We start from the raw sequence: 21,623 nt of genomic DNA on the forward strand, positions 1-21,623 counted from the left end.
CACGCCATCGCGGTAGCCGCAGACAGGCGAGCCGGTGTGTGTGTGTGTGTGTGGCCCCGCCCCGCTCCCTCCCCTCCCCGCGGGGCGGGGCTGCTTTACGTGCGGGGTGGGGCTGCTTTACGTCCGGAGCGGCCCCGCGCACTAAAAGCGCCGCCGACACCTCCGCGCTCCACTGCTCGGAGGTCTCGCTGCTCGGTTACGTTTGTATCGTCGGCCCCGCCACCCCCACTGCCGCCACCATGCCCATGTTCGCCATCTACACCAATGTCTGCAAGGACGCCGTGCCCGACAACCTGTTGGGCGACCTCACCCAGCAGCTGGCCAAGGCCACTGGCAAGCCCGCGCAGGTGAGGGCGGGCAGCGGGGCGAACACGTGCGCGGCGGAGGCTCGGCGGGCCCGGCGGGAGGGGAGGCGCCGGCGGGGTGGCCCCGGGTCATCTCCGCTCCCTCGCCCCCTGGCGCGGGCGGGCCGCGGCCCCCGGGGGGAGCAGCTGCGGCACAACGGGGCTGCGGCCCCGCTGCTCCGGGGGAAGGAGCTTGTGCCCGTCCCACCCAGCGGCGCCGAGTCTCCCGCTGCGCGGCCCCCGTCTGGAGCAGCAGCCGGGCCTGCAGGAGCGCGGCGCACACGTAGCTGGGGTGTGCTGCGCCTGTGCTGGCGGCCGGGATGCGAGCAGCGGAGCTGCGCAGTGGCACGGACCCACCCGGACAGGGGCTCGGACAGACCGAGCGCTCCGGGCAGCTCCCGGCGGTTCAGCCATCCCACGCAGCCCCTCTCGGGCCGGACCGCAGCAGCCCCAGGAGCCGGAGCCCGATAAGGCCGAATCGCTCAGGCTCTCCGGCAGGCCCGGCATCTCAGTCCGTGGTTTGGGGATGTGAGCTGTGGCACGCAGACACAGATTTCGGGCCTTTATCTCGCTCCGCCCCATGCGGCGGCAGGGCTTTGGAGGGCAGGAGCGCCCGTTTGGCCGGCGGCTTTGTGCACACACAACCGCGTTGCTAAAGCTGAGAGCCAGGCCGAGGGTCCCCGCAGCCCCCGGGCCGTGCCCCTGCTGGGGCCTGCAGCGCCTGAGCCTCGCCTGGGCCTAGGAAGTGCGAAGAGGGGGCAGCACTGAAGAGCTGCCTGACCCCAATACAACTGCTCTGTTTAGAGTTGGTACCTAAAGCAAATATGCGTCAAGAGAGGGCAGGTCAGATAGCTTATAACTGAGTGTTTCCCTCCCACAGTACATAGCTGTGCACATCATACCTGACCAGATGATGTCCTTCGGGGGCTCCACCGATCCCTGCGCGCTCTGCAGCCTCTACAGCATCGGCAAAATAGGAGGGCAGCAGAACAAGACTTACACCAAGATGCTGTGTGATCTGATCTCGAAGCACTTGCATGTATCTGCAGACAGGTAAGGCTGGGACACAGTTTAACCATATTTGTCTGGCTTTCTGGAATGGCTTTGAAAAGTTTACTTAAAAATACGAAAAGCTAGGAGTAAGTCCATGTGTTTTGGAAAATACCGAGTGATTGGTTGCAGCACTTTCACATCCACTTAAGAGTTTGGTGCCTGCCTCTTTCCCTGGAGAGTCCTGTGTCCAATGGCTTTCTACTCTGAGAGCAGGGAGAAACACCAGACCACTGAAGTTGCCCATTGTGTCTTTTGCCTCTGAGGTGTGATGTCTTGTCCTCTGGTGAAGCAAGGCTGAAAGCACAAGGGAGGAGCAGTAACAGGCTGGAGCTGAGAGACAAAAGTAGGAGCCAGCAAGCTGTGAACAGTTCTCTTGCAGGCTGCGGAACCCCAGGAGGTCTGTGTGCAGCTATGAAGGATGGGAAGAACCTGCTGCCACGAGGGTTGGAAGGGAGATGGGCAGAGCTAGCCGTGAGGGCCTGCTTAACTCCCCAAGGCTGCCAGTCTGTGTGACAAGTGTGAGGGACTGCAGTGCTCAGAAACAAAAGGGGTTGATCTCCGGAAATTCTTGACAGGCTGCTAAACAAAAGCTGTCTGGCGTCTGGACAGTCCCGACTGCAGAAGAATTTGTATTTTAAAAAAAAAGAGAAAAAGTACAATTTTGAGGACTCAGAAATACTGACTGGAGGCTCCACCATGTTTTTGGTAAAGATGAAGGTTGATGTTTTTTCAAGCAGAAGAAAGGGAAGCACTGTCCCCTCTTATGTTGTCCTGTCTCACTCATGACTTACATAAACGAGTTAATAAAGTCACTGTTATTTCCTCCTGTACCTCTTCTGCAGGGTTTACATCAACTACTTCGACATGAACGCTGCCAACGTGGGCTGGAATGGCTCCACCTTTGCGTAGAGCTCTCCCGTCTGTCCGAAGAGGCTGTTCCTGGACCTCCCCTCACCCTGCCCTGTAGCAGAGACCACAGCACAAATGGCCCTGTGTTGCACTTTGTGCATTCTCACAGATTGATGACTCCTTGCTAGTGTGTTTAAATATCGCTGCTTCAACATTCCTCTGTTTTCTCTGTGTAGAAAACAAATAAAGATTTAGAAGTAAGCTGTGTGGTGTGGGTTTTGGCAGGTTGGCGATGGAGTTGGGCAATTGCTAACATGCCTGTTTCCCTCTGATCCTAAAGCAAACAAAAGGACTGGTTTTGGACTGTCCGTGTTTCTTAGACACAGTATTTCATGCTATGGTGGTGGTGCCTGGGGCTGGTTCCTGACAGCACTCTGGTGATTTTTACCTTGCTGTGTCCCAGAGGCTGTAGGTGTTCAGGGCTCCTTGTTGCTCTGTGTTTGGGTTTGGACTGTGCTGTTGCCACAGTGGAAGCAGTCGTTGAACCAGCCCTGTGCCTGCTGCTTCAGGGCAGCTTTCCTCTGAGGATGTGGCACCTCTGTGGCCTAACAAGGAAGGAGTGCTTTTGCTCGCTGAGGTGAAATGCTGTTACCCACATTGCTTTCACCACCTGCTCCAGGGAGCAGGGATGGCCCTCAGCGCTGTGGGAGTTCTGCAGGGACCTGCAGCGCTATGGGAAGCTTCAGTGTGCTCTGCCAGCCTGTCCCGTACTGGTACTATCCTGTTCCAGCCTGTCCCGCGCTGGCGCTGTGCTCTGTCCCGCCCCGTCCCGCTCCGAGGCTCCCCTCAGGCGCTGAGCGCTCCCGTCCCTCCCCTCAGCGCTTTCCCGCCCTCCCCTCAGGGTGCCCGGATGGCGCGCGCGCCGCTGCCCCTCCCTTCCACCCCCCGCCGGCAGGGGGCGCGCGCCTGCCCCGCGCCGTCTGGAGCCTTCCGCCGCGCGCGGCGCGCTGACGCGATCTCGGTGCGCCCGGGCGGCGCGGCGTGGCCATGGCGCTGTTCTGCATCAACAGGTACCGCGGCCCCGGCCGCTCTCCCGCTCCCTGCCCCTGTTCCGCTCCCGGACCCAGTCCCTGCCCTTCCTTGCCCTTCCTTTCCCTGACCCTGCGCCGGGCGCTGTCCCGACCCCGTGCTCGGGGTGTCTGCCCGGAGGTGCGGGTGCGGGCGGCTCGCACCTGAGGAGGTTTGTCTGGGCCGTTTCAGGTACGGCGGGGAGGACGAGCAGGAGGAGGAGGCTGAGGCGGAGGACCGGGCGCGGGTGCTGCTGGAGCGGCTGCAGCAGCAGGCGAGGGCCCGGCAGCTGCAGAAGCAGCGGGAGGCGCAGCCCCAGGGAAGGGAAGGCCGTGGGGGCACGGGGCTGAGCGCCGGGGGTGAGCCCGGCGAAGGAAAAGGAAAGAGGAAGAAGGAAACTGAAGAGCAGCCCGGTGCGCAAAGGCAGAAGAAGCTAAAGACAAAGCATCAGCCCCGCAGCTCTTCGGAAGAAAGAGCAGGTACTGAGGAGGCAGTAGATGGCAGTAGCCGCACAAAGAAGAAGAGAGAAAATGGAAGAAAATCAGAAGTGCAGAGAGAGAGGACTGAAGCAGGTAAGGATAAACTGAGGCAGTAGGATTTCAGTTCATTGTCGTTGACAGTTTCCACAGAAAAGTGGACGCGAGTTGCTCTTAGAGTACCTTGCCCAGTTTACCTGATTTTGTTTTGATTTCTTTAATCTGTTCCCAAGTTCTTTTTTTTTAGGAGAAGCCCCATAGTGCAAACTTTGAGGATCAGTTTAGTGTTAGGGAAGGAGGGAAGCATGTCACATCACCTCAGTCCATCACCTCCATACGAACAAAGAAATGTTTGACTTTCACACTTTAGGATTTAGGATAAAAGAGCCTGCAAGCTGCTGCCTAAGTCCTGTGTTGTAATGTTGCCTACATCCCTTTTCTGTGGCATGTTCTGACCTGTAGCTTTGTATTGCTGTTATCCAAATTCCAGATTCTGAAGAAGATATCAAACAACATGAAAACAGAAACAACTTTAAAAATAAGTCTAATAAAAGGAAGAAAACAGATGAGACAACAGAAGGAGACGAAACAGGGAAGAAAGAGAACAATGAAAAAGCTGAAGGAAATCAAAGTACAAAGGAGGAGCTGCCCTTAGCAGCCTCAGGGGAAGAGGCAAATTGTCCACCCTCCAGTATGATGATTCTTGGAGACTACGATGCAAAGCCAGTGCAGAAGGTTACCTGCTTGACTGAATTTTGATGATGCTTAGGAAAAAAAGATACTTTTTACAAGTTTATCTTACATGTGGCATTGCCATGTTCTTTCCCTCACCTCAGGTTCAGCCCTTCTTACCACAGTGGCTTGCTCAACCCAAACGAGTGCAGAAACGCATCAAAGATAATCTCTGTCCAATCGGAGCTGTCCCAGGAATCCACCCCCGGCTCTTGAAAAAGCTGCAAATGAATGGAATAGAGTCCTTTTTTCCAGGTACCTTAATAGTGCTTTTGTTCCTTTCTTAAGGGGCTTAAAGAGTTCCTGCAGTATGGTGCTGTATATTTTATGTAGTCAGTGAAGTAAAATATAGGGAAAAATTTAATGCATGAAAGTGATTGTACCAGATTTAACCCTTCTTACTCAAAGCTTTGTCTAGGCTGAGTAAAAGTCTGTTATCTACTCATAAATACAGCTTGAAGTAATGGCTCAGATCTGCCCAAAGGGGAAATTCTTACTTGTGTCCTCACATTTTTCCTCCTTGTGCCAAGCATGTATTCTAGCTCCTTACATTCCATCATCTCTGCTGCTGATCAGCGCTTTCTGGGAACTCATTCAGCTCATTAAAGCACCAGAAAAACATCCAAACAAAAATAAATCTTGTTTGTTTTCCATTATTTTACCAGTTTTGCAAACAAGTACAATAAAACCAGCTCTTAAATAAGTATAAGGGACAGCTGAGCCTGGAGGTTAGGCTGTGTCAGAGGCCCATCAGGGTTATGTTGGGAAGCAGACACATTTTCTCATTTAAAAGATGCTTTTATATAACATTTTCAGGGTATTAGTGAGTTCATTAACCGTATAGCTTGTGTTTGTTTCTGGTTTTGCTCAGTCCAGGCAGAGGTGATTCCTGCCATTCTCCAGAGTGCCTCCAACGGATATCTGATGGGGCGGGGAGGATACCGCCCCAAGGACATCTGTGTCTCAGCACCCACAGGCAGTGGGAAAACCCTGTCCTTTGTCATACCCATTGTACAGGTGAGTTAACCCCCAGGGATCTATCTGTAGGGGATGCTGGGTTTGCTTTTGTTCAGGCAAAACCTGAACTTAAAACTAGGTCAAAAAACCAAGGAATTTGTGGACATAAGGCAGCAGATTTTCGGCTCAAAGCTGCCTGAGGGAGCTTCTTGTCAGCATCCCACTCCTTTTCTCAGACAGCAGGCTCAGCATAAGGAGTTGGGAGGGTAGAGGGAGAAAAATGGAAACAAAACTGTGAGAATGTGTCAAGCCCATCTCTTCTCACTAAGTTAGGTACAAGAACCCCATTCTTCTGCTTCCAGGGACTCATTTGGCCTTTGTTTTGACAGGTTCTGTTAGACCGAGTGGTTTGCCACGTACGAGCTCTGGTTGTTCTGCCCACCAAAGAACTGGCACAGCAGGTATGTGGCTCTTCACCAGCGCTGAGCAGAGCTGGGCTGAGGGACAGGCTGCTGCAGCCAGTACTTTGATGAAGACCTGCTAGTGGGTTTGACGTTGTCCATGTAATGGAAAGTGTTTGCTGCAGCTGATTCTGTGGCAGCTGACAAAGCCCATCTCTTTGCAGGTGAGTAAAGTGTTCAACGTTTACACTGACGGGACAGGTCTGAAGGTCGTTTCAATTACTGGCCAGAAATCTTTTGCAAAGGAGCAGGAGATGCTTGTCCAGAAAAAGTAGGTTAAAAGGTATTTTGATAAGATTTATAGAGACTGCAAGCTAATTAACCTCATTAAGCAGGGTTCAAAATACAGACTATTGCAGCACGCCATCATGCTGTCATGATTTTGGATAATGGATTTACATGCTGGACTCTGGTGGTTCTGTGTTTGTCATAGTGCCTGTTACTACCCCTTTTTTGTGATTGTAATTTTTTACTAGATTTTTGGGATTTTTCACCAGAAAACATTCAGAATGCACATGTTTACAGTGTGCCCACAGGTCATTTGTACCTGTGGGATTTGTTCCAATTAAGCTTTTTTAAAGAGCAATGAAGAATGACACTTTCTGTTTAAAATGAGTCAGTGCAGTGGAGACTGGTGTTTGGTGTCCATTACTGCCCCTGCACGCTGTCCACTGTCGAGTCCATATGTGAATTTTGCTATTTCTCAGTTAATTGAGTGGTAGGAAAACCTCATCTGCTCCTTAAGGTCTCTGCTGCAGGCTTTATGTGAAGAGAGAGACTTACTGATGGGCTGCTTGTCGTTTCAGAGTGACAGGCTACTGCAGCCTGGCTGACATTGTCGTGGCCACACCAGGGAGGCTCACGGATCACATTAACCAGACCCCGGGCTTCAGCCTGACACAGCTTCGCTTCCTGGTGAGTCACCTCCACAGGTCTCCCATCTGAGGCAGTGTCTGCTACAGCAGTAATTCCTGCTTTCTTCTTGTGTGGAACATAAATACATCTCTGTTGGAACTGTTGTGTGGGCCTGTCTACGCTCCAGGTTGTGGAGGCAGCAGTCACAAGATGAGATGTTTTATTCCAACTCGTGACACCCAAGCATCCACCCACTTCCCCTTCTCTCTTAGGCTCTTGCAAACTCAGAGTAAGGATGGGCAAAGAAAGAATTCGGTTGACTAGAAGCTTCCATTATCTCACATTCTGGCTCACTTGTTACAGATACAAAGGAATAGAAAAGCTCCCAGTATTTAACAAGTGGTGGTTTTCATCCTTGTGAATTCAGATCGTAGATGAAGCTGACCGTATGATCGATGACATGCACCAGAACTGTCTGAACCAAATTGTCAAAGCTGCATTCCAAGTAGAAAATGACTCTGGCTCCAACATGCTTTTTCAGAGGACCAAACCAGGGCCTATAACAGCAGCCAGGTAAGTTGCAGAGTGCATTTTTTTGAGCTGATGGTATGGGCACCAGCACTTGGATGTCACTGCCCTGCTCCACAGTACTCTCTACTACATGGACTCTCAAAGCTTGATTTGTCTGAGAAATGTCTACTAAACTAAGGCAGTGAACAGCTGATTCCAGAGGATGTCCTTCAGACTAAATGTTGTATTCTCCACGCTTTCCTTATTTAGGCTAAAGGAGCATCCAAAAAATGCACAAATATTCCAGATCTGTGATCCATTTGCACAGTAACTGTAGTAATGGCCTCTGGCAAAGCTGAGTAATGGATTTGGAGGAAAGCTCTTGTAATTAATTATCTGCAGCTGCTGTTTTTGTACAGCAGTGGTAGAGATGTGTCAGAAACTGAGATGAGTGGCCAAGGAAGGATGTGACTAGAATGAGGACATGGGTAGCCAGGGTGCAGGGACTTGTGCAGGAGTAATGGATTGGGGTTGTACACTTGATTGAGAATGCTGATCAATTCTGTCTGTGAACTCCACCATAAAAACAAGGGTGGAAAAGAACCTGTAGGAAAGGCCCAGGGCAGGAAAAAAGCATCAAAGAGCATTCATTGCTTCCCTCATATCATCTGAAGGCACCTGTGGTGGAATTCCTTTGCCCCATCTGCAAAGCCCAGTTTCCATGTGCTGTTTCTTTCAGCTCCTGCTCTCCTCAGATACCATTACAAAAACTGCTGTTTTCAGCCACGCTGACCCAGGACCCAGAGAAATTGCAGCAGCTGGATTTATTCCAGCCTCGCCTCTTCACATCTGTGTATTCTGAGAAGAATGGAGATGGAACAGAAACCGAACAAGATACTAATAATAAATACACACTCCCTGAGGGGCTATCGGTATGATGTTAGTTCTTTTGAATAAGTTATACTTGAAGATTTAATTCTGGACTATCTAGTTGTGGTTTTTCCCTAAAACGTGTGTCTTCCCTATGTTTCCTGCAAAAGTGGCTTTGGGAGTATTTATAACCCAGAGAACTCTACCTTTGCACATTTTTTTTCTCAATACTTAATGTTCATTTCGTTAAGACTGGATTTTTTTTTTTAATTAATCTCTCTTCATGTGGGATTAAGTTTATCAGCAACAGGAGGTGGAAGTATGAAGTAATAATAATATAGTAGCACTTATCAATTGTCCATATGTCTACGTGCATTTCAAGGCATGCATGTACAGCCCAGCTTGTAGACTGGAAGGCACTGCATGTTGTTACTTGCTGTGGAGGAGTAAGAGCATTAGAACAACTCAGGTCTTCCGTCTCCACTTGTGTTGTAGCCTGCCAGCCTGTGTGACTAAGTGTGACTTACTCTAAAGGGGGTGGCATTATGGGCTCTGGTTTTGCTGCTGTTACTCAGCTGTAAAACATCCAAGCCTGTGTAGGTCGTGGACACATAGTGAGCCTCAGGGAAGATAGTCTTGGGAAGAATTAATTTTTCTCTCTGAACTCCTTCCCTGTTGACTGCAGCAATGTTACGTGCCTTGTGACCTGAATTCCAAGCCTTTGCTCCTCCTGTATTTCATGCTGAAAATGAAATTCACCCGCGTGCTGTGCTTTACCAACTCCAGGGAAGCCTCTCACCGGTAAACATTTATGAGATCACTATCGTAGGTATCTGTCAAGTGATGTTACAGAGCTAAGGAGGTGACTCTTTCTCTCCTGTTTACCTGCAGGTTGTTCCTGCTGGTTCAAGCCTTTGGTGGAGTGACAGTGGCTGAGTTTTCTTCTCGGTTAGCTCCAAATGAGAGACAGAGAACCATGAAGGAGTTTGAACAAGGAAAAATACAACTGTGAGCATCTTAAATGGGTATCCTGTATATTTTCCAGCATAGGCTGTTGGCAGTGTAAAAAGCTAAACAGAACCAAGGGACCCAATTACATGGGGTCTTCTGAAAGAGCATGCTGGAGTCTATTGCAGAATGGGTGTGAGACTTAGACTTCTGACTTTGAATTGTTTGCCCTGCATGTAACTCAGCCTGTTCTAATCTAGCTGCAATCTGAATTTCTATGTGTTGTTTTATAACAAGCAATAAATGTAAATGCTCATTCATAGAGTTGCCCAAAACACACAGGTTTGCAAATACAGACTTTAATATTTGTGCTGGGCATCTGGTACTTGTTGGGAGGAAATGGATGTTGGTGCTAAAACTGTATGTAGTGTCAGAGCTTCCTACCAAAGCATTCCCTGCTCAGACTGGCATACAGGTGTTTGATTTGCCTATCCACGTGTTTGATTTGCATTATGGTTTTGGTAGCTATATGAGATTATATCTGTGGAATGTCTCTGAGGAAAAGGTAAATACCTACTTTCTGGATGTTCTTTTTAGCAAAACCTGGTGTATAAATTCCTCCTTGGCTACTGGAATTTCGCACCTCCTTATCTGTGTTCCATGCCTTTATGGAATATTCAGATACCTTAGAGGTTTGTAACCTCCATTATGCTGGGAGCTGTCTGGCATGCTTGGAGAACCTGGAAGCACCCAGTGACTTCTCATGGAGGCAGCACTTGTCATGCTCAGCAGAGCGTTTCAGGCCTGTAGTGCTTTTTGGAGATCTGTGGACAACTAATAATGCCAGTGGCAATAAGGAGTGACTTGCAGTGCTGCTGCCAGGCTTAGAGGTTGACTGTCCAGTTTGAACAGAGATTGGCAAGAGTTGTGCTGTGTTCACTTGTGTTTCACTTGTGCGTGTAGTGCCTGAGATGTTACCTGAAAATGACTGTATCTACATTTATAACCAGGTTAATCAGCACAGATGCCACTGCCCGAGGGATTGATGTTAAAGGAGTGAATTATGTGATCAACTATGATGCACCACAGTTCATCAGGACGTACATTCACCGGTAAGACAACAGGAACAAAAGGAATATGTCTGAGCTTGGTTTGCTTTGAAATATTTAGCAAAGGTGACATGCACTTAAAAGGGCTTTTAGCTTTTCTTTTTACTTTAATATGCAAATAGCTTTCTAACATAAATTAAGTCCATAGCATTGCTTGGAATCTGACTTTATTAAATCTGGAGAATTTCAGCATCAGAATCTTGGAGTTGATAATGGAGGCACTATGGAGCTAAACTGACTTGAATTTACTTTCTGTGTTTTCAGGGTTGGAAGAACAGCTCGTGCAGGAGAAGCAGGCGTTGCTTTCAGCTTGGTCCTTAGAATTCAGGTATGTCTTTGGCATGGGATTCATTTGAAAGGACATATACAGGGGCATAAGGAACATAAAGTTCATACTACTTCCAACTTTTTCCAGTTAACTGAGCTTTGTGCTTGGAAACATCAATTATTTCCTGACTAAGCAGCATGTTCCAAAATGTGCTCATTTTCTAGCTGTTAGGCAGTGGGATGTCTCACCTCCTGTGTCTGTTTTGTTGTGCAGGAGCGACGGTTTCTGCGGATGTTGAGGGATGCTGGCATCCAAGATATAAAGAAACACCCAGTGAAGGGCAACTCATTGAAGCCATTGGTGGAGCAATATGAGGGAGCTCTGTGTAAGCTCCAGAAAACAGTCAAGGTAATTGAAATGGGGAAGAAAATAAAAAATCAAACTACAACTTGCACAGTTTATTGCAATTCATGCTTAGAACAAGTATTAGTGTCCAGATTCCTTTCCTTTGTCTGAGACAATACCATGTCAGTGTAAAGGCAGCAGTTGTAGGTTCATCATTATGGAATATTCAGAAAGGGTGGGAAAGGGAGGAAGAGGTTTTCTGTTGAAGTTGGGCAGCATTCCTGGAGGGATTTAAAAGGCATGTCGATGCAGCACTTGGGGACATGGTTTAGAGGTAGGTGTGGCAGTGGCAGGTAAATGGTTGGTCTTAAGGGTCTTTTTCAACCAAAACAATTCTGATTTTCGGTGGGTTTTTTCTATTCTGCCCTTCTCTTTACCTCTGTAGCTGGGATTTTGACAGCTACCCAGAAGACTGCAAGCAAAATGCAGATATTAAACCTTTTGTCATTACAGAGTTTAAGACTGTAATGTACAGCTATGCTGACTAGAAGTTGGGTATCCCAAGCCAGGAAAGAATTATCTGCAGACCCTTCTTTTATACCAGTAGGGAAGTTGAGAGCTTTGAGACAAAAGCAGGGTAGAATTTACCTTGCCAGATGGGTGGACTAGGGATCCTTAACAGACTTTGTGCTGCAAAAGTTGATCAAATGTTCTGCTTTGTAAATTGAGAACTCCTCATAAATACCTGTCCTTGAAAAATGATGATTTTGAGTTATAGTCTAGGCATGTTTGAGAACTGCGGCAGTTATTAGTAAGTTGTCCTGTTCCTACCCCAAGTCCTCTCTGTGTGACTGACACGGGCATTTTCAAGCAACTTCTCTAATTTTGAACAGAATGAGCGAGCACAGAAACGAGCCTGAACAAATGGAAGCTGAGATGGCTGATGTGGCACCGAAGCTGCTGAGTGGGACAGGACGTGGACTGCTCCCCAGCACAGCAACGCTGAGTCGTGGTCCCTGAGTGGTTGGCTCCTCAACCTTATCATATCTGAAGTCAGCTATTACAGCCCTTTTTCCTCTTTCAAGGACACGGTGAACAGAGTTCAATTACTGGTTTAAAAAAAAAAAAGATACATTTTGAGATACAGGTTGTCTTGAGGAGGACTTTGCATTGTATCCTGCTGGCATATGTAGAACTACCAGCAGCTCTTGAGCATGGCCTGATGGAACTGCTGTCCTCCAACGATGAGGGCTGGGCCCTCACTTCTGCACTGGGACAATGGTTCTGTCTGTGTCTGCAAATGCATAAACACCTGTGCAGTGCCTGTAACAGAAGCACGTTTGAAGAGCTGCTCTAGGTTGCAGTGAATCCAACTTTTAAATATTATATATATTTTTTAAACTGTCTAATAAAGATTCCTGGGCTCAGGAATTGGACTTGACAATCCTTGTGGGTCCCTTCCAACTCGGGATATTTTATGATTAGGGATGGAGATACTGTTAAAGGGATTTTTCACTGTTACAGTCCTGTGCCTTGTCCTTTTCTTGCCTATGTTGTTTCCCTCCAATGTTCTGTACCAGAGGAAACAGCAGGTATTATTGTTAGGTTGGTGTTAATGCAAACTGAAATGTCTGATGTCTAATATGAATGTCCTGGAGCCAGCTAGTGTCACTGCAAGCTGTAAGTCTGTATTTGACACATGCCATGGTATTTTTAGCTGCCCTGGCAGAGGGCTTAGACCTGCCATGTAGCTGCGGCGTGCAACTACTCTCCAAGGGTTGCTTTTCCTTGAGCAGGAATGGCTCCAGCTCTGACTTATTGTTTTACAAAGTATTAGCAATGCGTTATTGAAAGCTGGGAATCTTGAAGGAATGGGTTTTGGGAAAGGTGGTTGAATTTTTTGAACACAGGAGCAACGTGGGGTTGTTTCATAGCAGTGAAACAGTGTGTGTTTTCCTGCTGTGACTGCTTGCCCTCCAGTTGTTTTTCCATAGCACGGGTGTCTGGGCTGGTGCTGGAGTCACAGCAATGGAAAGTCCTCTTGTGCAAGAGCTGTGAGCTCCCCCAGGCAACGCCAGCATCTGCCTCTGAAGCACCCACGTCCCTTGAGCCCGGCTGTGGCTTCTTTATCATTAAGCGATTAAGGGCGGTTATTGGAACAAACCAGAGATCAGATGTGAGGTGGAAGAGCCCAGCTGCAACTTTGCCCCCCAAGTGCCATCACCCATGCCCTGTGAGCCACTGGATGCGACCCTGCTCCGAGCGGCGGCACCGCCCTGTTGGCGTGGAGGAGGTCCCGGTGCTGTCGCCCCGCCCCGGCCGGGGCGGGCCGGTGTTGGCGGGACCGGGCGGGATACAGGACGGAACGGGAACAGGCGACGGCGGCAGCGGCGACAGCAGCAGCCGCAGCGACACGATGGTGGTGGAGCTGTACCTGGACCTGCTCTCGCAGCCCTGCCGGGCGCTCTACATCTTCGCCCGGAGCAACAACATCCCGTTCGAGTTCAAGCGGGTGGAGCTGCGGAAGGGTGAGCAGGGCCAGGGGGCGGCGGGGGAGCCCCTGTGCCCCAGGCTGCCCCAGCCCCTGGGTTAGCGGGTGCCCCGCTGCTCCCCGCGCCGGCGCCCCGGCTCCCTTCGCGCTCCCGGGTGGCGAATTCCAGCCCGCGGGTGAAAGACAGGTTACTCACTGTCCCTAACAGTGTGAGATGCTGAGAGAGAGTGGGGTGGCCCTTCTGCTGCAGAGGGTTCCTGGTGCCTACAAAAAACAATACCTAATTCTCCAATGCAACCCTGTTTTTTAAGTAGTGATTTGAGTGCCTGTGCTCCTCTGCAGCAAACAGGACTTTGCAAAGGCATTCGATATCTTTGAAATCGGCCCCACCCCAGCAGAAAATGGGACTCTGAAAAAAGAGACGCTTTTCTGAGAAGTGCTCAGGATGTGCCAGGTCTGAGGCCATTTAGATGGGAAACAAAAAACTACAGACGGGACATTCATGTATGGGCGCAGACAGCTGAGTTTTGTGTGGTTCTTGTTTGCTAATTCAACTTTGTGCTCTGGTAAGCAGCAGCAGTTGCTGCAGAGCAGGTCTCCTTCTCTTGGCAGGGGTTACCACCCCCTTGGGAGGCTCCTCATGCACCAGCTTGCTGAGCTGTCCCATGAGCAGGTAGGGCAGGGCAGGGGTAGGGCTGCCTCTCTGGGGGCTCCATTGGGTCAAGTGGTTTGTGGTCAGGTTATTTTGAGGTGGTTGAGGACCAGCTTGTGAAGGCTGTGGAGCGAGACAGTGCAGCTGCCAGCAATCTGAACTCTCAGAAATGAAGAAGGGAGGTGGTTTAGTTGGGTTAAAACCAACTGATATCTGGTAGGAGCCTGTCCAAGGGGTATTGTGTGTTTTCACCAAAGGATGCCCAAAGATCTGTATCTTCTTTCTTTGTAACTGAAGCTGGTAAAAGCTATCCTTCAACCTTTCCAGAGATCTGCTGGTAATGTATTGGGCATAAAAAAGCCTCAGTAAGTAATGCTTAAAAACAATGAAAGATGAGAAGGCTCCAGGGGCTGAAATTTATAAAGGAACAAAAGGGGCTCCAACCTGTTGGAAACCTCAGGCCTGTTGTGGTTGAGTCTTTGGGTGTTCCCCTGCTCACCTTAGCTGTGCATTGGTTCTACCTTACTGTGGCTTTCCTCCCACTTGTCTTGAAGCAAAAATTTTTGCAATTGTTTGTAGCTAAGGGCTGGCTCATCTTGAGTCCTTCCCTTTCTTTCCCAATAAATTAAGTGTTGTGGTGAGACACTGGAACAAAGGTGAGGAGACTGGCAGGCAAGGAATGAGAGTATGAAACAACTGAAATATAGGCATAGGGATAGTGAGAGGAAGGAAAATTAATTAAATCACAGTTTCCCAGTGCTCTGTGCCCCTTGGCAACAGTGCCTGCTTTTGGCCTGCGAATATAAGATGGGTGATTTGGCCTATGGGAATGCTAAAGGTGCATCCCATCCTATTCCTGCAGTGCCTGCACCTCCCCTGCCATGGGGAAGTGCCCCAGGTGCCTTCACTGGGTACCATGGTGGGGGATGCCTCACTGCACTGGTACCTGTCACTGCACAGTGTATAAGGACAAGATGAAGGAACTGATATTCAGAATTGAGCTGGCAGGTAAAGTGTGATGCTCCAGAAAAGCTCTTGTGCCCCCAGTAGGGGAGGTGTCAGTGGAAGAGGTAGAGAATGGATAGGAGTCACATGACATCCAAAGGACACCTGAGGGCCTGGAATCTGCACATCATCTTTTTGAAAGGGGTAGGAGAGATGGGCTGTGAGCCAAGTGACAGGGGGATCGTCACAAACCAGGTTTGCCAAGTACTAGAAAAGCTAAAATTCCTTCCAGAGCATCTCCTCTGGCACACAGATTCTCAGATGACTCACATAACAGGACGTGGCACAAGGTTAGTTACACATTAGAGAGGCTTGAATAAACAGGCGGCCACATGTGACTAAAGCGAGTGGCTGGAAAAGGCTGTCACAAACAAATCACATAAAACAAGGCTTCTGGGACTGGTTTCAGACATGATGGAAGACACTGGGACTTCAGATGAACAAAGTGCCTTCTCCTGTCAGGTTCACTCTGCCTACCTTTCAGAGAGGGCCTATAAGATAGCTTAAAAGCAACCTCAAACCCCTATTTGCTCTGACAAAAGATATGCAAAATGCACAGGAGCTAATCGAAAGACCTGTAATGAAGTATCCATGGCTTTATATGGAATGACAGAAATTTATTTCCATCTGTGGACTTCAAAAAGAGACTTGAATATAAATTACATTATCTTTCAGGAAAAAAAAAAAACTTATCTGCTTTCTCACTGTCCTTGTTATTCGTGTTTCTGATAGTAACATCCCTTTCTTCCAAGATGCTCTGTGCTCCCTCTGGCTTTGTACACGTACCTCCAGGCACAAACTTGGAGTGGATAGAGCCCCAAGGCGACAAGTGCTGTTGGTATGAAAGGACTCCTAACTACCCTGCCCTTGGTCAAGAGGTGGGTCTGGTATGTAGGCAATAAGCAAGTAAGCTGATACCACAGGGCAACCCCCCTAGTCATCCTGCAGCACTTATTCATTGGTTATAAATTTGATACAAGACTGTATTTGTACAATCCAAAACAAGAACTTGAAGCTAGATGGTCCCCACAAACTCCTCAGGTGTCTACAAACAGGTCCTGAGTATCCCTGCCAACTAAAACTTCCCATTTCCCTCCTCAGGGCAGCACAAGACAGAGGAGTTCCGGAAGGTGAATGTCCTGATGAAGGTGCCTGCACTAAGGGATGGTTCTTTCACCTTAGCAGAGAGGTGAGACTCAAATAAGTTCAATGCCCTGCTGTAGTATTGTTTATCCCAATGCCTGGATTCTGCCAGTGCACTGCTGAGAATCCAGCCCAGGCAGTTTTTTGTCTCCTTCATATCCTGTGCTCCACTTGTACATTCTCTTGCGTTTCAAGAGAAGCTATCTTATGTAAACAACTTGAACAGCATTAATAGTACAAAAAGCTGCTGCTTGGAGCTCCTTTGCATGTAGGCAGTGTTTCTGAGCTTAAATAGCTGTCCACATGTCCTTCCTCTCTCTGCCTGCAGCTGGAGGCTGTAGGTCAGTGCAGGAAATCTGACATAAAGCACCTGCTGCTGGGTGGTCAGGCAACATGGCTCAGATTTGGTATTATGCAGCTTCTCTTAGCTCAAAAATGTTATTGGGTTAACTGTACCAGTGGACCACGCCTGTCTTGCTGGGCAATTATCTCATGTCAGATAATTGCTGTCCACAAGCCAGCTGAGCCAGTGCAAACTCTCTCCTGTGCTGTGCCTTGCTGTACTTCTACTTGACTTGCATCAGGTTTGAGTTGCTGCTTGTCCAGCAGTGCAAAATTTGGGGGGAAAAGAAAGATGAAGTGCTTTAATCTCAGCTGAGCAGCTCACTGGACTGTCATTCTTCCTGGGCAGCATTGCAATCCTCCTGTACCTGGTCCACAAGTTCAAGACTCCTGACCACTGGTACCCATCTGACCTGCAGAAAAGGGCTAGGGTTGATGAGTACCTGTCCTGGCAGCATGCCAACATCCGTGCAAAGGGGAGCAAGTTGTTCTTAAGCAAGGTAAAACCATTATATATATATATGAAAAATGAAGTGCTAAGAACTGTGAGTGAAATGGCCTGCCTGTGTGCAGGGCCTTTCTAAACAAATGTACAAACCAGGTGACAGATGGGAACAGAATTGATTTGGCTGCTGAACCGAGGCTAACCAAAGTGGCCTGGATCCTTCATGCTGCAGCCAAAGGTCCAGAGCAAACTGTCCTGGGTGAGCAGCTCTCACCATACAGAGCTCATTGCTGGCTGCCTGGCTTCATGGAAAGAAACAACCTCCCTCTGGAAAACAAAGTGCAGTTGCCAGCAGATGATAGTCTTCCCTTGAGAGGAGACTCTTGGGGTTGATTTTCAGATTTCTAGGCAGGAGACAAAGAGAGGCAGGAAGTAATGAGTGACATTAATGTTAACCTGGTGAGGTTGATGAGCAGTTCTAATCGTTCTGGTGCATGGTTGGTGAGGGATCCTCAGAAGGTGGCAGTGAGAGGGAGATGACTAGATTTGGAAGGAAACACATAAAAAGCAACTTGTTTCTTCTCCCTGCCAGGTGCTGCTGCCTCTCCTCACAGGCCAGCCACTTCCTCCAGAGAAACTGGAGTTTGCTATTGAGGAGCTGAATGTTGTTCTGAAGCAGTTTGAGGAAAAGTTCTTGCAGGACAAGCCCTTCATCGCAGGCAGCGAGATCTCCCTGGCAGACCTTGTAGCACTGGTGGAACTCATGCAGGTGAGCATCTACCCCAGCACTGCTGGATATGTGAGTTGGGCTGTGGGCAGGCAAGGCCAAGGGGTGGGGGCTGCAGCCCCATCTCTGTAATGGCAGATCTTCTGTGGGGTTAAGTCTTGTTCCTTTTTGACTTTCACCACAATTAAGTTTGCTGGGGAACACAGACTTCGATGAAACAGTTCTTTCTATAGAAATATGGACAGAATTCATCAGGAAAGAAAGATAAATTACAAACTAGGCAGGAAAGTACAGATATTTGGAAGAGCTGTGTTGGTGTGCATGGACTTCGTGTTCTGCATTAGACCGTTCTTGGGTTAGCCATGGCAGAGATCTTTGCTACATGTCCCAAGGGACAGCAGCTGCTGAGGATGTCACCACTTGCTCCCTATGACCTAAGAGCCAGAGATGAGCTCCACCTAATGTGATGACTGTCTGCTGCCTTGAGCCAGAAGCATATCCATCTTTCATTTGGTCCCATCCCTGGTAAATGAGGCCTAGTTTGCCTCACTCTGGGGTGCTCTCTGTGTCTCTGCAGCCTGTGTGTGCTGGCTACGACCTATTTGAGGAGAGGCCGAAGTTAATGGAGTGGCGCAGGCGGGTGGAAGAGGCTGTGGGGAAGCAGCTCTTCCAGGAAGCCCACGAAGAGATCATGAACGCTAAGAACTTGACTGCTGATCAGTTTGCACCTGAGCTGATGGAGCATTTCAAGCAGCAGCTCCTAAAGCAGGTCAGCCAGAATTAGAAGGTTATGCTCTAATAAAATGGATTGTTTTCTGAAGGTTTATTGTAGTCTTTCAACATTTCCTCTCAAAATCACACAGAAACACCATTCCACAAAATGCATTTCCCTTCACTCACAGCCTTTCTGCAACTTAGAAGGGAAGAAAAATACATCTTGGGTTGCCATGAGTTGCTTTTCCCTCTTCTCCATTGCAGCATAGGAGCTGTAGCCCTGTAGGCTTTTCTTTCATTTCTTTCAGATTCCACTGGATCTGTTTCAGGGCTGAGGTGATTCAGTCTGTGTGGGAATGGGGGCCAGTCAGAGCTGCCCTCTCCATCTCTGTTCTGAGCTTTCCAGGCCAGAGCAAAGCTTTCCTGAGGGTATGTCAGAACAGGTGTGTCTGAAACAAGGAAAAATCATTGTATCAGATGGTTTTCACTTTGCAAAGTGAAAACAATTTGCTGGAATATTTTTGCTCTTTAGGCAAGAGACAGGTCAGGACCCAGCCCCTGGTGGAAACCCTGCCAGGGCTCCTGGAACTCCTGGCCACTAGATGCTGCTGCGTCACCTGTGAGAGCGAAGGGACGCAATGCCCAGTAGCAGGGAGCTGTGCCAGTACCCAAGGGGTGCCTCCAGCTTCTGGCAAGGATAGAGTCAATAAAGCTCCTCGACCAGAGACTCATGCTACACTCTACAAAGAACATCCTGCACAAGTGTGAAAAAAGCTGCTTTTCTTGGTCAGGCTGCTACCAACCACATGGTCCCCTCTAGAAATCACATCAGTCGTCTCTCCCTTTCCCAGAGTGGTTTGTCAGCTGAACAGAAACCATTTTGGCCAGGCTGTCGGCACTGAGTGCTGCAGTGGCTGGGCCAGCACTGGTAGCAGAGGGAGCTGTGCTAGCCAGCCCTGGGTGGGCAAAGAGCTCAGTACAGGAGCTGAGGAATGTCCCAAACATAGTTAATGCTCCACTACTCTTGTCAGATCCTCCTGTAAAGCTAATGGCTAGATCTGCCAGGTGTTGTAGCTCTGTTTGGATTTGTAATAAGGATTTGGAAGGAAACAGACATCAAGTCATCCTCCACGCTTGTGCAGCACCCTTCATAGCCTCTTGCCTGTGTCCCTTTGTGCCTCTCCTGCCTTCCTGTTCTGTCTCTGTGAGCTCCCATTTCCAGGTACAGGCCTCCATGAGGAGGGTTCCAGTTTGCAGAATTATTTTCCTCCTCTCCTTGTTAAGCTGTGGTTGTATCTGGAAGTCTGTCTCTGCTGCTGGTTACACCTTCCATAGGGAAGGCTGCACAGTATGCTGGGTGTGAGATGTCAGTTGTCTGAATGCAAGTCAAGTTATTACAGTGCCCAGAAATGGTGATTGTAGCTGCTCAAAGTCTCACACATTCTTTCAGCTGGATCTACTGTTTTTAGGGAATGAGCCAGCTGGCTTTTCTGTTTGTTTCCTGAGTAAACCTGCCCTTTAGTTCAAAAGGCCACATGAATCACAGTTTGCAATGCACATGCCTGTGGGCTGAGCTATAGGAACCAAGCAGGCTGGTCCCCTTACTTCCATCCTTCCAACCTACAGAAAATCCTAAATGTCAATGGTGAAAAGGCACATTTGCCCTCAAACCCTTTCAGTGCTGACGCATGCAGGGATATTTGTCTTCTCACCTGATTTTTTATTGGTAAATTTATTGAGAAGGGCCTGTTGCATGCCAGTGAGTAAAGTCAATGACAGCAGCTCTCTTCTGGCCCTAAGAGTGCTTGCATGGCTGGTGCCTGAGCAGCAATCCCTGACGATGCTGCCCTGCTGCAGTTGCCAGCAGTACTGAGCCTCAAGAGCTGTTTACGTTGTACCACAACCACTTCCTTCCCTGCAGCTTTACCACAGTCACCAGCTGGGCTGCTCTGCACCCCTGCAATTAAAGAGGTGCCTTCGCTGCCCTACCAAGGCTGCCCAGCCTCGCTGCATGCTGTTGTTGGCACCTTTTGTACTCTCCCTGACTTTCAACTTTTCCCTTTCTTGTAGAGAGCAAAATTCTACCAGCACTATAAATGTTTCCCACAACTTCTGTTCACGTATAAGCAGAGCAGAGAAATAATCAAAACTAAAAGCTTATTTTGCAGGGTGCTAATCTTGACAGACCTCAAAATGGACCTGGGAGCAGAGCCTTTTGTGACACACATCTCCCTGCAGAATCTCCAGATAGGGCTGCTCTGCATGCAAACCACTGCACAAGCCAAGGCAAATAAAGTGTCTTTTTTTAAACTTTTTTATTTATGATACTTGTAGCACAAGAGCTCCATGTAAGAGTCTTGAGCCAATTTTCTGCTTGTTGGAATAAGGCACAACTTCTTTAAATGTCACCCATTGTGCACTCCTGCAAGGATGCCTTCAAAACCAAGCTGGAACTATGTTCAGAGCTGGCTCTCTGGTGTTCCTCCACTGCTGTTTCATAAAGGATAAGCACACTTGCCTCACTCCAGCTGGGTCATGGTGAGAGGAAGAGATTTTAAATTGTTTTTCCCATAGTCTCTGCCTGGTGTGTACACAGTGACCAGTGGCATTTTGGGATTTTCTATGTTCACAGGACAAAGCACCTCCCTAGAGTAACTCCTTGGATGGCCACAGAGTTATAAAACAGAAAAATCTCCCTTGTTTTTTTTCTCAGATCATGGAGATAAGGCTGCTCATCCTTGTACTTTGCCTTTTGCTATCCCTCCTCCTCCGCATTGTGTTATTCTGTGTCATTGGATCTTGTCTGGTTTCAGTTCCTAGACTGAAAGCCCTGGGAGCTGCCTGCCAAAACCCAACAGGTTTTGCAACAGTTTTGCTTGCCTTGGTACAAGGTCTGTTGAGTGTCCACTCCCCTTTCACCCGGAAAAGGGAGAGGGGTTACACCTCCACTGTCAGCTTAATGTGTCAGTTTAATCGAACATGTTCAATTCAATTTCCTCAATTCTTGCCAGGGCTATTTGGAAATATGAGAGAAAGTGTGATTTCTGGAATAAAATGAAGCTGGAACACACAAAATAGGAGGAATGTTTAAAAAACAGAAAAACATCTGGAGACATTTTCTAAATTATTAAGAAATAAACTGCAAAACTTAATGCATTTTTTTCTGTCTTGTTCCTATTTCCAAAATGCTGACAGAGAAGACAAAGGCAGGAAAAATGGTCTTTGAGGTGATGGAGTCAAATGAAAATACAGTGCTAGA

The 21,623-nt window shown here is 48.5% G+C and overlaps 3 protein-coding genes across 3 annotated transcripts; all 3 read left to right on the forward strand.

Moving 5' to 3' along the window:
- The first annotated feature begins 117 nt into the window (after positions 1-117).
- On the forward strand, positions 118-2,507 carry MIF (macrophage migration inhibitory factor). Its single transcript, XM_085075931.1, has 3 exons — positions 118-347; positions 1,225-1,397; positions 2,240-2,507. Exons 1-3 carry the CDS (start codon positions 240-242, stop codon positions 2,304-2,306), a joined length of 348 nt encoding a protein of 115 aa, XP_084932057.1. The 5' UTR covers positions 118-239; the 3' UTR covers positions 2,307-2,507.
- A 697-nt stretch (positions 2,508-3,204) lies between these two features.
- On the forward strand, positions 3,205-12,289 carry DDX51 (DEAD-box helicase 51). The gene is made up of 16 exons (XM_085075932.1): positions 3,205-3,316; positions 3,507-3,886; positions 4,281-4,525; positions 4,627-4,777; positions 5,394-5,539; positions 5,869-5,940; positions 6,105-6,211; positions 6,747-6,855; positions 7,223-7,368; positions 8,045-8,237; positions 8,861-8,976; positions 9,067-9,183; positions 10,134-10,235; positions 10,497-10,560; positions 10,774-10,908; positions 11,739-12,289. Exons 1-16 carry the CDS (start codon positions 3,294-3,296, stop codon positions 11,763-11,765), a joined length of 2,133 nt encoding a protein of 710 aa, XP_084932058.1. The 5' UTR covers positions 3,205-3,293; the 3' UTR covers positions 11,766-12,289.
- Positions 12,290-13,176: 887 nt separating this feature from the next.
- Positions 13,177-18,470, forward strand: LOC146430339 (glutathione S-transferase theta-1-like). Its single transcript, XM_085075934.1, has 5 exons — positions 13,177-13,373; positions 16,095-16,182; positions 16,828-16,978; positions 17,516-17,692; positions 18,228-18,470. The coding sequence occupies exons 1-5, from the start codon at positions 13,262-13,264 to the stop codon at positions 18,432-18,434; spliced, it is 735 nt and encodes a 244-aa protein (XP_084932060.1). The 5' UTR covers positions 13,177-13,261; the 3' UTR covers positions 18,435-18,470.
- The last annotated feature ends 3,153 nt before the right edge of the window (positions 18,471-21,623 follow it).

Source organism: Lichenostomus cassidix, chromosome 15 (assembly GCF_008360975.1).
Source record: "Lichenostomus cassidix isolate B80296 chromosome 15, HeHo_3.0, whole genome shotgun sequence".
In the NCBI taxonomy this organism is placed as follows: Eukaryota; Metazoa; Chordata; class Aves; order Passeriformes; family Meliphagidae; genus Lichenostomus; species Lichenostomus cassidix.